At 36.9% G+C, this 15,366-nt stretch overlaps 1 protein-coding gene across 3 annotated transcripts in view; it reads left to right on the top strand.

Moving 5' to 3' along the window:
- Window positions 1–3,615, top strand: part of znf516 (zinc finger protein 516) — a 50,939-nt gene extending 47,324 nt beyond the window's left edge. For 2 of the 3 annotated variants that reach the window (XM_073821759.1, XM_073821760.1), the window contains exon 5: window positions 1,528–3,615. In XM_073821759.1, the coding sequence (XP_073677860.1) occupies window positions 1,528–1,700 (173 nt within the window). In that variant the 3' untranslated portion in view covers window positions 1,701–3,615. Of the gene's footprint in view, window positions 1–243; window positions 308–1,527 lie in introns of all 3 variants that reach the window. The other variant, XM_073821761.1, reaches the window with a different exon arrangement.
- The last annotated feature ends 11,751 nt before the right edge of the window (window positions 3,616–15,366 follow it).

Genomic DNA, 15,366 nt, shown 5'->3' with positions numbered 1-15,366 from the left:
GGTGACTTTAGCCAAAAAGAAAACATCTTTTATTATTATTTTTGGAATGAAGTGTCATTGGGTCATTCATAAAAGTTAAAAGGTGTACATAAAATTTAGATTTTATGTTGATTTAAAAGTTTATTTTTTTCTAGAAAGATGTTTGCCACCCTGCTAGGTAACAATAAAAGGGAACAAGTTCCAATTTTTGCAACATTATAAATTTGATTTCCTCTGTTTAACCCGGCCACCTTGCTCCCACAGTGATGTTTGAGTCCAATGGACTCGTGGGAACTGGAGTCCATCCTCTACAGAAGCCCCCAAACAAGTATGTTTCACTTTTCGTTCGGTTGTTTGATTTATTTGTGTGTATCTTGTGTTTTTTTGCTGTCCTGTCAGTCATTTCTTCATCTTTCTTCATTCTGTGATACGCAGTTTCTACCTGCCATTGTTGTTAGCACATAGAAAGTTGTAGAAATAAGCCAACGCTAGGGGATCAAATGGATCGCGTCCCACCTTAACAATCGGAGATGCGCTTTGCTGTAGCGGGGAGGCCCGCCCTTAATGAATTACCCCCTTTGCATGTGTTGCATATTACAAATGGCAAAAGCAGGCTGAGAGTAAAGGTCAAATTAAATTTGTGCCGCACTCTCGGTGATGTTCTGACAATAACCTTTAATGTAATTTGGTGGGTTCTGTTTTGGATCGGGGTTTCACTTTCCACTCCTCTAGGGAACCACGATGCCCCTGGATGAGCTCTTACTGTGCCGCAGACCTTATCAGGCAGCCGGCGCAACCCAGCCTCAGATAGTCCTGATTAATTGTGTCTGTCTTCATTTTTTTATGAGGCATGATTTATGATAATACCCCTCTTTCAGCCCCTCGGAATGACAATTATTTCCTAGTGGATAATTCATTCATTTTTCAAAAATAATAATACAGAGAAATTGAATGGCAGACTCATTTGTTTTGCTCAGGTGTGGGGGGATATTTTTATGCGATTGCACGAGGACAACGTTGTACATCAGTCTAATTAAACGCTGAAACTGGGACTCTGACAATTATTCCAGGCTTGAGCCCCAAACAGACATGGGCAGAAGGAGAAACTAGGTCTGTGTGTGGTTGTCAAGTTCTCCTCTCCTCGCAAAACTTGATATGCCTAGACTTTCTACATCTACTGTCGGTGTGACGTCTTATTGCTCAGGGGAAGGCAGGCAGGCAGAGATTCCTGTGTCTGTGAGTTTGTGTGTTTGTACGAACAGCTGACAGAAACAGAAAACAAAAGGCTGACGTCCCCTCGGGGGGAACAGTCAACCGTCTCCATATGGCATGTCATCAGCCCATCAATCATGCCGCGGCCCCTCCCCCCCACCTTCCCAACCTGCCTCTGTTCTTTCCTCTCGAAAAGGGAAGGCAGCGCTCTCAAAGCCAGCCCTCCAACATCACCGCCACGTCACCTCTCTCTCCTCTCTGGTTCCAGCCTCGGCTCCGCTCTCACCTTGGGGTCCAGGCTCTGACCTCATCTTGTTTTTTGTGTGTCCGTTTCAGGTGAGCGACCTTTCCAGTGCCGATACTGTCCTTACAGCGCCTCGCAGAAAGGTAACCTGAAGACCCATGTCCAGACCGTGCACCGTCTAGCCTTCGACAACGCGCAGTACCCGGACAGGAGACTTCGCCAAGCCCCTACCAATGAACCCACGGACCCTTCCGGATCTCACTGAGCATCCCTGCCTCCTCAAAACCAATTCAAAGTCCATCAAAAATAATTTGATGCACAAATACGGCATTTCGAGAAAGACTTAACGTCATTGGATTTGTTTGTGTTTCTAGTTTAGTTCTACTTTCCGTGTTTCCTTTTTATTTTCACCCGACACAAAGCTCTAGATTAAACTGAAAGGGGGACGTGTTTACACCTCCTTTATCCAGAGACTGGAGGGCTAAAGCCTTGACAATACGAGGTCAGAGCTGATGGAGTATGACAGTGAGCTGCGTTCTCAAACCCAAGGACGTCAGCTGATCCCCTAAACTTGAAATGCTGCCTCCGAGTTCCCCGATTGACTAGTTGTTCAACAAAATAGCCTTAGTGCGCAATGAGTGTAGTTTGTGCGTGCGTGTGCGATTGTGTTTTCCACATTCTACTTCTCAGGACTTGAGTTAGACGCAATTCCAAAGCCTGCATTCGTTCACACCAGTGTGTAACTGCACGCCAAGGAGACATGCAGTGAAATTCATTACTTAGTTTTGCTGATTATATATATATATATAGTTGAGTGTGTTTTGTCACTGGTTGGGCAACACTTGGCACTATCATCAAAATATGTCCTCAACACTTTTGTATTGCGTTAAACTTGGAAGTATTTATGTAAGCGCAGCTGTAATGTTACATAGATTTCCACTTGCGTCGAGTGTTGTATTCATGAACCATCTCTCTGAAGAGGTAAAGACACATGCCATATTTTGCGTTAGTGTCATCTGATTGGTCCAACAAAGTCAGAAATATTATTTGTGTCTGCGCTTACGTTAAGTTTTAATGTGTTTCTCTTTTTTTTTCTCCATCAAACCTGTTTGCCTCAGTGAATTCTGAATAACTGTATCCCAAAAAAGAAAGACAACTGTTAATTTAATGGCACATCAGGTCTTAAAGCCATGTGGAAATGCTCAAGTTTTTGATGAAGGATCTATTTTAATCTTAACATGCAGAGTTGCAAGTTTGTGTAATCATTTAAATTATTGCATAATAGAGAGACTAGTGATTAGCGCGAGACTAGACTGGGGGATTTAGAGTGTTTTATAATGTTACTTACAAAGCTTTAGAATGCCATATTTTTTAGAGGTTGAAAAGCAAAGAAATTCTTGGCCATATATTTCTATTAATGTTGTATATGGTGATTAGATATTTACGGAGATAGTACTGCACAGCGGTGTACGTTTAATTGCATTCAGATATGTACAACAGTCAAAAATGAACATTTATCTAGAGCATTTATATTGCCTACTGTAAATCCTTGTGTTGGAAACCAAGCCAAGAAAATGTGCAAATTTTGTTTTAGAAGAACCTACGATACGAATTTGCATTGATGCCTAGCAGTCAAACTGAAATTCATGTTGCAGGTTCTAACCCAGGAACTGAGAGTGATTGTGAACGTGGTTCTATCACCACTGCCCTTGAGCAAGGCACTTAACCCTTGGTCGCTCTATAGGGACTCATGTTCCTGCAATTGAGTTTTGGAAGTTGCATTGGATGAAATTTGACTGCTAATTGTAATTTACTAACAGTAAATCAACTTTTAAAATTGGTCCTAGGACACAAGAAACATGAATAGCTTTTCCTGTTAGCTTTTTAATAAATTGAAACCCCTGAGTACTAGAGCAGAAGACCTAAGAAAACTAAATAGCATGTTATGAATTCATTTGCAATTGGGTTTTTTTTTTTTTCTTTATGTAACACTATTAATTTTGTGGTTTGAATAGAAGTAGTAGTTGAATGTATGTTGTGTGGTTAAAAGTTTTTTCTTCCCTCCACATATATTTTGTTCAGTTAAGTACACAAAACCTGTTGAATGTCATCCTCAGATCATCTCCAACTCATTGTCCATTGTTGAAGTTTTGAACTGCTTAAATTAAACTTTACCCTTACCTTTGGTCTAAATGGTATTAATATTAATCTAAATGGCATTAATATTGATCTAGACCAATGTTTCCCAACCAGGGCTACAAAATGATCGAAATGTAGTTTCATTCATAGTCCTAGAAAAAAAACAACACAGATTTGTCTAATTCTTTTAAAGCATGTGGCTCCTTTTCTAGTTTTAAAGACTGTATATTATATTGCAATATCATTCAATTTGTGACCAACTATGCTTACTTTCTTACTATATAGTAGGCAAAAAAATTGGATGCTGTTATTGAATTAAGTAAGGGTTCACTAGCTATGTTTCCATCACCCTGTTTTTATGCGCATTGTAAAGTATCAAATCTGAAACGAGTGATCAAAATAGCAAATCAAGGGATTTTCTTTCAAAATTTGGCAAAAAATTAACGGTTAAAAAAAAAAGAGTTAATCTAAATAATAAGAGATGGAAACACAAATAAATTCCTCTATGCGCATTAAAAAAAAATTCTTGTGACTTTGTGCAATGTGAGGGGACGACATAACCTAACCAGCAGATCGATCTTGTTGCACAGCATTTGAAAAGTTATAGTCATTCTTTCGGCTGCTCGCTCTGAGGCGTAAATAGTTTATTTTTTATGAAAATTATTATATTCAGTGGTTATACTCTTCTCCTACTTTTCTCAGTAATATTTACTGCTAGTTTATAAGTAGCCGGGTTTCCATCCAAAGTTGCGAATTTAACTTGGAATATCGCGTAAAGTATTTGCGAAAAAGCACCGTATCCATCCAAGGAGTCAAAGAGAACAATAGTAACTTTCTGATAAACTGGCACTAAATATCACTAAGAAAAGTAGAAGAAGCCACTGAATATAAATTTTCATTTGTAGTAAAATGACTTGCGCCTCAAAATGAGCAGACAAAACAATAAATGTGGTCACTGCTTTTGGAAGTGGGTGGGAACGCAGTTTTGTAAGACAGTTTTTTTGGTGCGCGTCGAGTTTCCATCTCTCATTATTCGCACAATTCAAAAACCACCTTAAGTGAGTGTGTTATGTTTTTTCGAATTAAGTGATTTTTTACTAATTTCTGATGCGATACTTCAAAAAGCACATAAAAACAGGGCAATGGAAACATAGCTACTGACAATTTTGTTCTCTTTGACTCATTTGATGAACACAGTGCTTATTCCCAAATGTTTTATGCAATTTTCCAGTTTAATTCGAGATTAAATTCCGAGTTAAAATTCGCAATTTTGGATGGAAACCCAGCGACTGACTCACTCATAACACAGAAAGACAGTTGGTGCCACCTACTGGAGTAACAGAAAGAGTGGATGTTTCCATCCAAAGATGTGAATCTAACTTGTGCGCAAAACTGCAATATCGCATAAAACATATGCGAATAAATACCGTTTCCATCCAATAAGTCGAAGAGAACAAAATAGTCACTTCCTGATAAACTGGCACTAAATATCATTAAGAAAAGTAGGAGATATAATAATTTTCATATATAACAAACTACTTATGCCTCAAAGCGAGCAGATAAAACCCAATAAATGCGGTCATTGCTTTCGGAGGTGGATGCCAGCTATTTGGGAACGCAGTTTTGTACGACAGTTCAGCGAAAAAATAAATACAGAAATACTTTGACAAAAGACTTTGCAACACTTCAGATACTGTGCAGAGATCTGTCTGCTGGTTAGTCAAGTTATACCTTCCCATAGTGGAAAGTCACATGACTTTTTTTTTTGTGCGGGTCAAGGAATTTATTTGCAAAATGCGTTTCCATCTCCCATTATTTGCATAACCCTTTTTCGCACAATTCCACCTCAAGCGAGTGTGAAAAACATTTTTGCAAATTAAGGGATTTTTGTTTTACTCATTTCTGATGTGATATTTCAAAATGCACATAAAAAAGGGTGATGGAAACATGGATACATGGATGATTTTGTTCTCTTTGACTTGTTGGATATACACAATGCTTATTCGCAAATGTTTTATGCAATATTCCAGTTTTGCTCTTAAGTAAAATTTGCAACTTTGGATGGAAACCCAGCTACTGACTCACTCATAACACAGAATAATAGTTGGTGCCACCTACTGGTGTAACAGAAAGAGTCAGTGAAGAAATATTTTTTTTTAGAAACCAGATTCAAAATATTCAAATCACTTCAGCGGGAATCTTCCTGTTACTTGATATTCATTTGCTTATAGAGGAAAATCACCCTTGCAATTAAATAGTTGTTTCTGAACACATTTCTAGCTACATAAGACAAAAAAGTCTGGGGAAACATTGGTCTATTCATGCCTACTGTCATTCAAGCTGCTGCACTGCAGCGTGTATATACTGTATTCTACACTAAGGGTCAATTGTGACCATTTGCATATGTGTTAAGTATCTAAAACACACACATTAGCCAAATTATAATATGCTCTAAATTGCATTTTACTCAAACAGACATATCTCTTTCTCTCCCTCTTTTTCTCTCTGACCTCTCTCTGTCATGTGTGTTCACTTACATTAGTATTGAAGTCCTTTGCATTGAAATGGCTGCTAATTGCATTGATCTTCTCTTGTGCATGCATAGCTACAGCTGCTGTGACAAATGACTTGGGATTACATTGCTAAACAACTGCAGGAGTCTGTCTGATCTACTAGCCACACAATAGACCTCTGACCAGAAACAAACCTCCATGGGGCGCTGTTCGAGATTACAGTTGTACCTATGCAGGTAGACGTAAATGCAATGACCATCTACTGCCCTGAAAGAGAAAGAGAGAAGAAAAAAAAAAGCTTTTATTACTCTTTCATAACTAATGGAGTTCTCATTATTGCATTTAAATTTCCTAAAATGTTCCAACAAACAATATCTTCTTCCCAAAACTTCCTGTTTAAGGTAAAGTTAAAGTCCATTTTCAGCCCCAGAATGAAAATCTGATTCATGCATTAAAAACTCAGAGCCTCTAATCAGACTACATTTAAAAGGCAAGAGGCCACCCATCTTTGGGGCATTCAGATGGGATTGTGATCCACTTCACTGGGCACTTCTCTGAGGGTCAGAGCCGAACTGTAGAGTTGTCGTGGAAAAGCGAAGGACGCTGTCACTGTCGTCAGAGGTGAGTGGAAATGAAGTGCGTGTATGTATTTGTGTGTGTGCGTGGGCCCCGATCGCCACACGACAAAAAGGCCAGAGAAAATTACAACACTTCAAGTGTTTCCGACACCCCAACAGTGTCTGCGGCGGGAAATATGTAAATACGCTGCTAATCAAACGATCTGGAATTGCAAATGCCACAGCGAGGTCGTGACCCGGAGCCTTGCTAATGGAGGGTTTAGGGCACCGGCGGAGCAGGTTGGAGTGACGGGTACCGCGGGGTTGAGAGCGGAGAGCGGACCCCTGGCGGACGACCTCTGCCTGCAGGCCCCTCACTATGCTGACAGTAATGAATGGAGAGAGCTGTTTATGCATATCAACGATTATTTACAGCCAAACAGCTGAGAGAGCGAACGCTAGTCATCAGGGACGCAGACACTCTCTTCTGTTCCCCTCGCATCGCCATTGTCAAATGCGAGAGGCTGGCGGCCAAGAAAATGAAGTCTCTCGATGAGGAGGCTTTCAGTTATGGATGGAGTGAAATTCTCCAAACATTAAATATGCTGGCTGAAATGACAAAAAGAATGACATTTTAACTAAAAGTCTAATTAACTTTTCACATTTTTTAAAAATCAGATGTAAAAATTCACTTAAACAAAAAACATGATTTTGTCACCATGGATTTTTTTTTTTTTTTGGACATATACCAAGATAGTACCATCATATTCTTCGAGTTACCTTAAAGTAACATAACATGAATAGTGGTTCGTATACGTAAGAATTCATTTTTTCTTTATTTTTCGTGAAAGTTTTTAAATTAATTATTGTCAGTCAGTATATCCAGTATTTTATTGTGCTAATTTCTCAAAATTTTCACCTTTAGACTACGCTAAATCTAATTTCAGTCTTTACAAACACTAACAATGTGATGCCTAAATGTATTTTTAGCGATTTTAAAATTAATTTTGACCATTTATCGGTCATGAGCTGAAAAAAATATATATATTGTGCTAGCGATAATTTTAATATCAATGCATCATTAATACTTATGCTAACATCTAATGCTCACTTTTTAATGAAATTAAATTTTGTGTTTTATTTTTTAATTATTTTGATAAAAATTCAATCATTTTAATATTGACCATTTATTGAAAAAAAAAAGAGTTTTGGCCATATTCTTTTTTATATCAATGCATCGTTAATGGGTTACTATGTAAAAAAAAACTAAACAAATATCCTTATTAATAATAATATCCTTATTTATTTGTAGCATTTAAAACTTTTAATTTAATTTAATAATTATTTGTGCTTTATTTTTAATTTAATTTACTAAAATAGTATAGAATTTTAATACCAGCCATGTGTCATTTATTTATCAGCCATAAAATAAAAATAATTATTGTATTAGCCAGAATTGTATAATTAATTCATCATTAATAGGTTTATACTAATAAAAAAAAACTAAAAAAAAAAATCAGTTTTACCTTTAAGTGCACATTAGTTCATTGCAAAAGTAATTTCAAGTAATTTTTAAAAACAGTAATCATTTTTAATACTTTAAATAAAATCTTTGAGCAAGTTTCAAAATGAATATACATTTTATATAATGTTATGGTGGCTAAAATTCTTTTGTGGCATTTAAAACCATTTTTAGTGTTTTATTTTTAATTTATTCTGATAAAATAATATATAATTTTTGACCATTTATCGGTTATCGGTCATGACATGAAAAAATTTGTTTTAGCCATAATTTTTTTTATATCAATGCGTCATTAATGGATGTAAATAAATCCTCTATTTTTTGCCTTCATCTAATGCTCACTTGAAGTTAATCTTTTATTAATTTTTTTCTTAATTTAGTGTTATTAAAATAATAGTGTTTTTAATGTAATCGTAAAGCAAATCTCAAAATGAATATCTATTTTTATGTATTGTTGTGATGCCTAAATTAATTTGTAGCACTGAAATCTTTTAATTTCATGAAATTTTACAATTTTTAGTGTTTTATTTTTAATTTAATTTGCTTGTAAAATTTTAATATCAGCCATAAGACTAAAATAATTATTGTATAAGCCAGAATTTTTATGTCAGTTCATCATTAATAGCATACTAATTAAATGGAAAATAAGCTCTATTTTTACCTTTAAATTACTTTTGCCATGAACTATTGTTCAACTAAAGTGCTTTTTAATCATTTGTAACATTTTTAAATGTAATCTTTGATAAAAAAATCATATTCATTTTGACATTTGCTTAATCTTACAATTGCTAAAATTCCTCTGTAGCATTTAAAACAATTATTAGTGTTTTATTTTTTATTTATTCTGATGAAATAGTTTAACATTTTAACAAAATGTATCTCTGTTGACATATAATTAACATATTTATCAGTTATTGACCATATATGAAAACAAATATTGTTTCAGACAGAATTTTAATAACGTATCAGTAATAATTCAGTACTATGGTATATATATATCAAAGTCTGATCACTATACCATCATATTGCCACTGTATTAGCAGTAGCAACCCATTCTGAACAGTCCTACCCTACTTCTAAAGCTGAACATATAAATCACTTTGTTTTCCCTACACACTTAAACCAGTCAGGTACATATACCTTTAAAAAAAGAACAACTCCAATCGTGCACATTAACCTGTCCTGTATATTTTCCGACAGCCAGCAGCCTTTGTCTTTTAGCATCGTTGTCAAAGCTTTACGGCTCCGTGTGATTCGTGACTCATATCAGCAGAGGAGAGAATTAAACCATATCTAAAGTATGCTAATCAGAAGCTATTCAGTAGGTCTGCACTCTCAAAAGTGCAAATGGTTCCCAGGACATCCAGTGACATTTAACATCGCCCTCACTAATTTGTGCTTAATAGGCAAAAAGTGATTAGCATTAACATTAAAGACATTTCATACATCCCCCTTCCCCATTAATTTTCTTTTTTTTTTTACTGATACTTAACAGTTGATGTATGTAGCTGGATCCTAAAGCTTAAACTAATGCTACGCTTTTGGCAGAAATCCTTCAGAAGTATAGCGAGAGTACCAGTATAGTCTGTTTTGTGACAAAAGGACAAAATAGCGAAAAGAAACAGAACATTTTAAAGAAGCCGTTTAAAGTAAATCCTGTAATACAGGGCCCGGGATATCAGTCAGGCGCTCTTAACAAACCATCCAGTGTTCGACTAAAACGACTAGCGTGGGATTAGTCAAAAGAGCTAATTCTACAGCTCCTCTAGTTTGCCCAACAGATTCATATGTCATTTGTTCATCCAGACCAGTTAAGATGAATGGACTAGCGAGGTTATAAACACTCATGTACCATTTATAACTCTCACGTCCTCTTCTGTCAACGGTGGTCTCTAAGCCGGTGGCACAAAGATCTCTAACAACGTCCTAGAAGTGATGTTCTCAAAGTCAGAGCGCTGTAAGGACAATGGTTCAATCACTTCGCCTTCAACACAAACAACTCTTCAACCTTCTGTACACTCATGGGAAATGGGCAGAGCCAATGATGACGGACAGTCCAATCTTCCAACCAGACACCTCTAAGAAGGACACGACTCTGGCCCACTACCTTTGGCCCAGCCTGAGCTGAAGGTGATAAATGTATATTGGCAAAGTGTCTGTGCCAATGCTATTAGCCTGAAGGTTTAAACTCTTGTGTAATTTTCTTTAGGGACTTCTTTATAGGCACAGCCCACAGTATTGGCAACTGTGATAGGAAGACTCGACTCTCCCAGACCAAGTGGAGTGGAATTTCTGATTAGGCCTCTTCCCATGCATTGAGCCGGTAATGAGCGAGGAGAAGAAGAAGGAAAGCTCTCTAAACAAACAGCGATGTTAACAATAGCATAAGTAGAAGTGCTGAGGAGTTTAACTAGATGTTTAGTAGACAAATGATGAATGGCCTCTGGCGATTCACAGTGGCCGTCTTAGAAGCAGGTTGCCCACTGCTGGTGGTACCAAAAAGACACTGTTTCCAAACATGTTTCCAGAACACTTCCACTCTTGACAATCATTGGTCAACAAACAGATAGCCACGCCCCCAAACTCACACCATTGGTTGAGCTAGTTGCTATGTCATGCTGTGCAGAATTTTCTTAAAAATAAAAACATTCTAAATATAAATATTATAGACAACTGAATATATATTACCTCAGAATATTATTACCTTTATCCAAAGGTGTGTGTTTAACTTTCAAGAGTCTCTTTTTCTCATATTCTCTTTGTCAGCATGGCAAAGAGTCCTCGACTTCTTCCCACCCCCCTTCTCTTTTACACGGAACAGAAGCAGACTTTGTCAGTCCTTAGATAAATACCCGCAAAAAGCAGAGTAATTTGAGTCTTTTGTAATACACTTGACAATCATGCTGGAATCTTTCACCCCAGAAATGCTAATTACTCACAGCGGGAAACAGTTATGGAGAAGGGCGCAGGAGTTTAATGTATTCCAGCGTTGCCGTAAAGTCGACAAAGCGGAGCATTTGCGTGCCTCTCCTTTGCCCAAATACCTTAAGCCAAATGCTGAAGGATTATTGTTAATGGGAGAACCTTTAATGAGCCAAGAGTGACTTTATGGAGGTGAACCGAACCTACGGCTATATAACGACCATCATTGCGCTTGAGTTTTTACACGGTTGTCTTCAGCGGATTAAACGCTCCCTAAATGACGTACCTTAAATTGCAAAGCTGAAGTTTCTGAAACAAACATGACGCTCTAACTTCTTAAAACAGCTAGTAGGTTCTTAGTAAAGGGATATGGAATGTATAAATAGAAAAACTGTCAAGGTTGGACTTACCGCAAAACTTTTCTATTTAAAAGCAGCCTGGTCCTTGATGTCCTGGATGTGGCGACAGCACAGCTTGGCTTATTCTAGACACAGAAACAGAATTAAATTCATCTACAATAATCACGTCAACGTGTACTGAAATATTTCACTGAAAAGCTATTGTTTTTGTAAAAAGTGACATTCCATCAAGCAAGGAGCCAGAAGTGTCTTATTGACACTGACAGTGGCTGATGCAACCAGCAGATGGCGCACTACGGCAAGCAGAGAGCCCTGGAGCATCTTATTTCCAAACAATACTGCCTCCAGAAATTTCTTCTCACAGAGGTCAGCAATCGTTGTGCAGTTTGCAGAAAAGCACCAGCAAGATTTTTATTCATTCACGGTTTACATTTATTGCACTGTATGAAATTAGCAGATTCTTGAGCTGTGGATAGAAATTGTTGGATAGCCATAACTGTTTGTTGTCACTTCTAAATGCTTATTCTTTTTATATAATGTCCTTTTATCCATCCATCCCCGTCTTATCACTCTCGCTTATGTCAAATCTCGCCGTCTTGTCTTGGCTACGCTGTTCTAGCCCCCCTTTTCCTCTCTACCCGCGGTTCTCCGCTGCAGCGGACGGAGGAATCCAGTGCAAGCGGATGTGTGTCAGATCAGCTGAGCGTCAGCGTGTCAAGACCCAGCTCACTGGCAGTGTCAGTCAGACATGGGTTTAACAGACACGGATCATAGACGGCCCTGCCAGCTAGAGAAGACCGCGAGTTCCAGCGCTCAGGGCTCGGGGAGTAGATACCGTTACAGGGGCATATGTTCTTTGGCAGCCCAGTCAACTCAGACACTCGCCCTCTCTCTTGTTGACTCAGCCAGCTGGTGGTGGAAGAGATGGGCAGCCGGCTGATTAGAATGACAGGCATCTCGCTCTGTGAAAGGCAGACTGAGAGGCCAGGGCCTCACACACGCACACAAACACACACTTGCGGACTCATGTAAACCTAGAGCGAGCAAAAGGGGGAGACAGAGAGGATGAGAGAAAGAAAGGGACAGAGGGGCAGAGGCCTCACACATAGCAGAAGCTGCACAAATACAGAGCTTAACAGCGGGTCAGCGGAGCAGGCGAAGAACAAGGAGAGAGACGGAGTCCTCGCATGCCCCTTTTCATCAAGATTCGACGTGACGGCTCTTGAAGACATTCCTGTTTTTTGGTCTTACAAACGCTCAAGATGCGTAGTTCAATTCTGAACAAAACCTACACTTCCCGCGACGTATTGTCAGCAAATATCGTGCAATAAATTTATATCACTAAGTAAGTAAGCCATTTGTGTCAGCTGAAAGCTGGCCCGTTCTGCTGTCGCTCTGATAATAGGCACTGTAATTGATCCTGCATCGGGTTATTGATGTCTAGATCAATTAGCCTTAAACTGGCTATGTTCGAGGTATTCATTTTAGGAAACAATCTGCCTTTATAATACTGCGCATTAATCATTAGTAAATGCCACTTAACACAAGGTTAATTACACTCTTAACGACTCTCATAACCATTTTGAAGCTGAGAGCTCTTGTATGTGTAATTTGCTCGTCATAATCTCAAGCATAGTACATTTTAAGTGGCTGATTGATGGACAGGAAATAGAATCTGCCCATCGTTTTAAAAGATAATAGAACACCTTATACAAGGAGGTCAGACTGCGGGGACAGACGGCAGGTAAAAGAGGGAGTTCATGTGCGCGCTAAAATGGAAGTTTTCAGGTTTCAATTTTGGAAATGTCACAGGTAAAATTGAAGCCAGGGAACTTTTTTGTCAGTCATTCCCAAACTCACAGACGTGGATGAACTGGAAAGGTTGGGGACGTTTTATGAAATGATGCTTTTCAGGCCTGGAAAAGTCAAGTAAATTTCTATTGTGAATAAACAGTTTTCTAGTTGTGCTCTGTTAAAAACAGATTTTTTCATTTATATTTTACGACTAGAAAGCAGTCATAGTGACTCAGCCTCTGAGTGAATCATTCTTCCAAGGTGGATCTTTTCAATGAATAGACCAAACTAGTTTACTAGTGATTCATTATTAAATCAGTCTGAATCAAAATGATTCAATCATATTTTCCACCAATAATCACAAATTACTTACTAGAAAAGCTCAAAAGGTCTTATTGTCAAAGCCTAGAAATGTTTTACCAAGACTAGAGAAAAAAAAAAATCTATGCTTCTGTATAAAATTAAGCATAAAGCTTGTTTGATTTGTATGTGAATCATTCTTTTGAGTCATTTTTTTTTCAGTAGGCCAAACCGGAAAACCACAAATTATGCAAAACGATTCCTTAAAATGTTTGTAAGTGAATCATTCTTGTTAGTCAGTTCTTTTCAATAAATCGGCCAAACCGGATCACAAATTATGCAAAATGATTCCTTAGCGAATCAGTCTGAATCAAAATCATTTATACAAATTAATCAAAAATTAAAAATGTTTGTAAGTGAATCATTCTTTTTAGTCAGTTCTTTTCAGTAAATCGGCCAAACCGGATTGAAAATGATGCAAAATGATTCCTTAGCAAATCAGCCTGAATCAAAATGATTTATACAAAATTTGAACATATTAATAGTCACAAATTACTATATTGAAAAACCTGGAAAGGCTTGGGAATTGTCAAGGCCAAGAAATCATTTTCAAAGCCTGGAAAAGACTAAACAAATAATTCCATCCTATTATTTAGACTAAAACTTGTTCAATTTGAGCATACAGCTTACTTGATATGAGAGTGAATCATTCTTTTGAGTTCTTTTTAAAAAAATCAGCCAAATGATTCAAAATGATTAATCTGCGAATCAGACTGAATCAAAATGATTTATAAAAATGATTCACAAATTAATAATCACAAATGTCATATCAAGTAAGATTCAAAACGATTCAAATGGTTCACAAATGATTTATTAGTGAATCAGCCTGAATCAAAATGATTTATAAAACATTTTCACAAATTAATAATTACAAATGAATGTATTGGAAAACCTGGAAAGGTCAGAGAATTGTCAAGGCCTAGAAGTCTTTTCCAAGCCTGGGAAAACGAAAAACAAAACAAAAAACAAATTCATGTTATTATTCAGCCTAAAACTTGTTAGATTTGAGCAAAAAGTTTGTTTGATTTGTAAGTGGATCATTGTTTTGAGTTAGTTCTTTCTTTCTTCATTACTAAATCAGCCAAACTTAATAAAAAATTTTTTGAATAAATTGGCCACACCAGTTCACAAATGATTCATCTGCGAATCAGACTGAATCTAAATGATTTATAAAAATGATTCACAAATTAACAAATCACAAAGCCAGGAAATTGTTGATGTCTACAAGTCTTTTTCCAAGCCTGGATTAAAAAAAAAAAAAAAAAAAAAAAACATGCTATTGTTCAGCTTAAAACTTGTTTGATTTGAGCATAAAGCTTGTTTGATTTGTGAGTGAATCATTTTTTTGAGTCAGTTCTTTTCAATAAATCGGCCAAACTGGCTCACAAATCATTCAAAACGATTCATTTGCGAATCACATTGAATCTAAATGATTTATAAAAATGATTAACAAATTAAATAATCACAAATCTATTGGAAAACCCAAAAAAGTCAAGGAAATGTCAAGACCTAGAAGTACTTTTCAAAGCCAGGATAAAAAAAAAAAATCCATACTATTGTTCAGCCTAAAACTTGTTCGATTTGAGCATAAAGTTTTTTTGATTTGTGAGTGAATAATTTTTTTTGGTCAGTTATTTTCAATAAATCAGCCAAACAGATTCACAAATGATTCAATAATGAATCAGCCTTAATAAAAATGATTTATAAATGAATACAAATTAATAATCACAAATTAATGTTTTTGGGAAACCTGGAAAGACCAGGG

Source organism: Garra rufa, chromosome 17 (genome assembly GCF_049309525.1).
Source record: "Garra rufa chromosome 17, GarRuf1.0, whole genome shotgun sequence".
NCBI lineage: Eukaryota > Metazoa > Chordata > Actinopteri > Cypriniformes > Cyprinidae > Garra > Garra rufa.
Note: the sequence above shows the minus strand (reverse complement) of the source record. Positions and strands in the feature narration are given on the sequence as shown.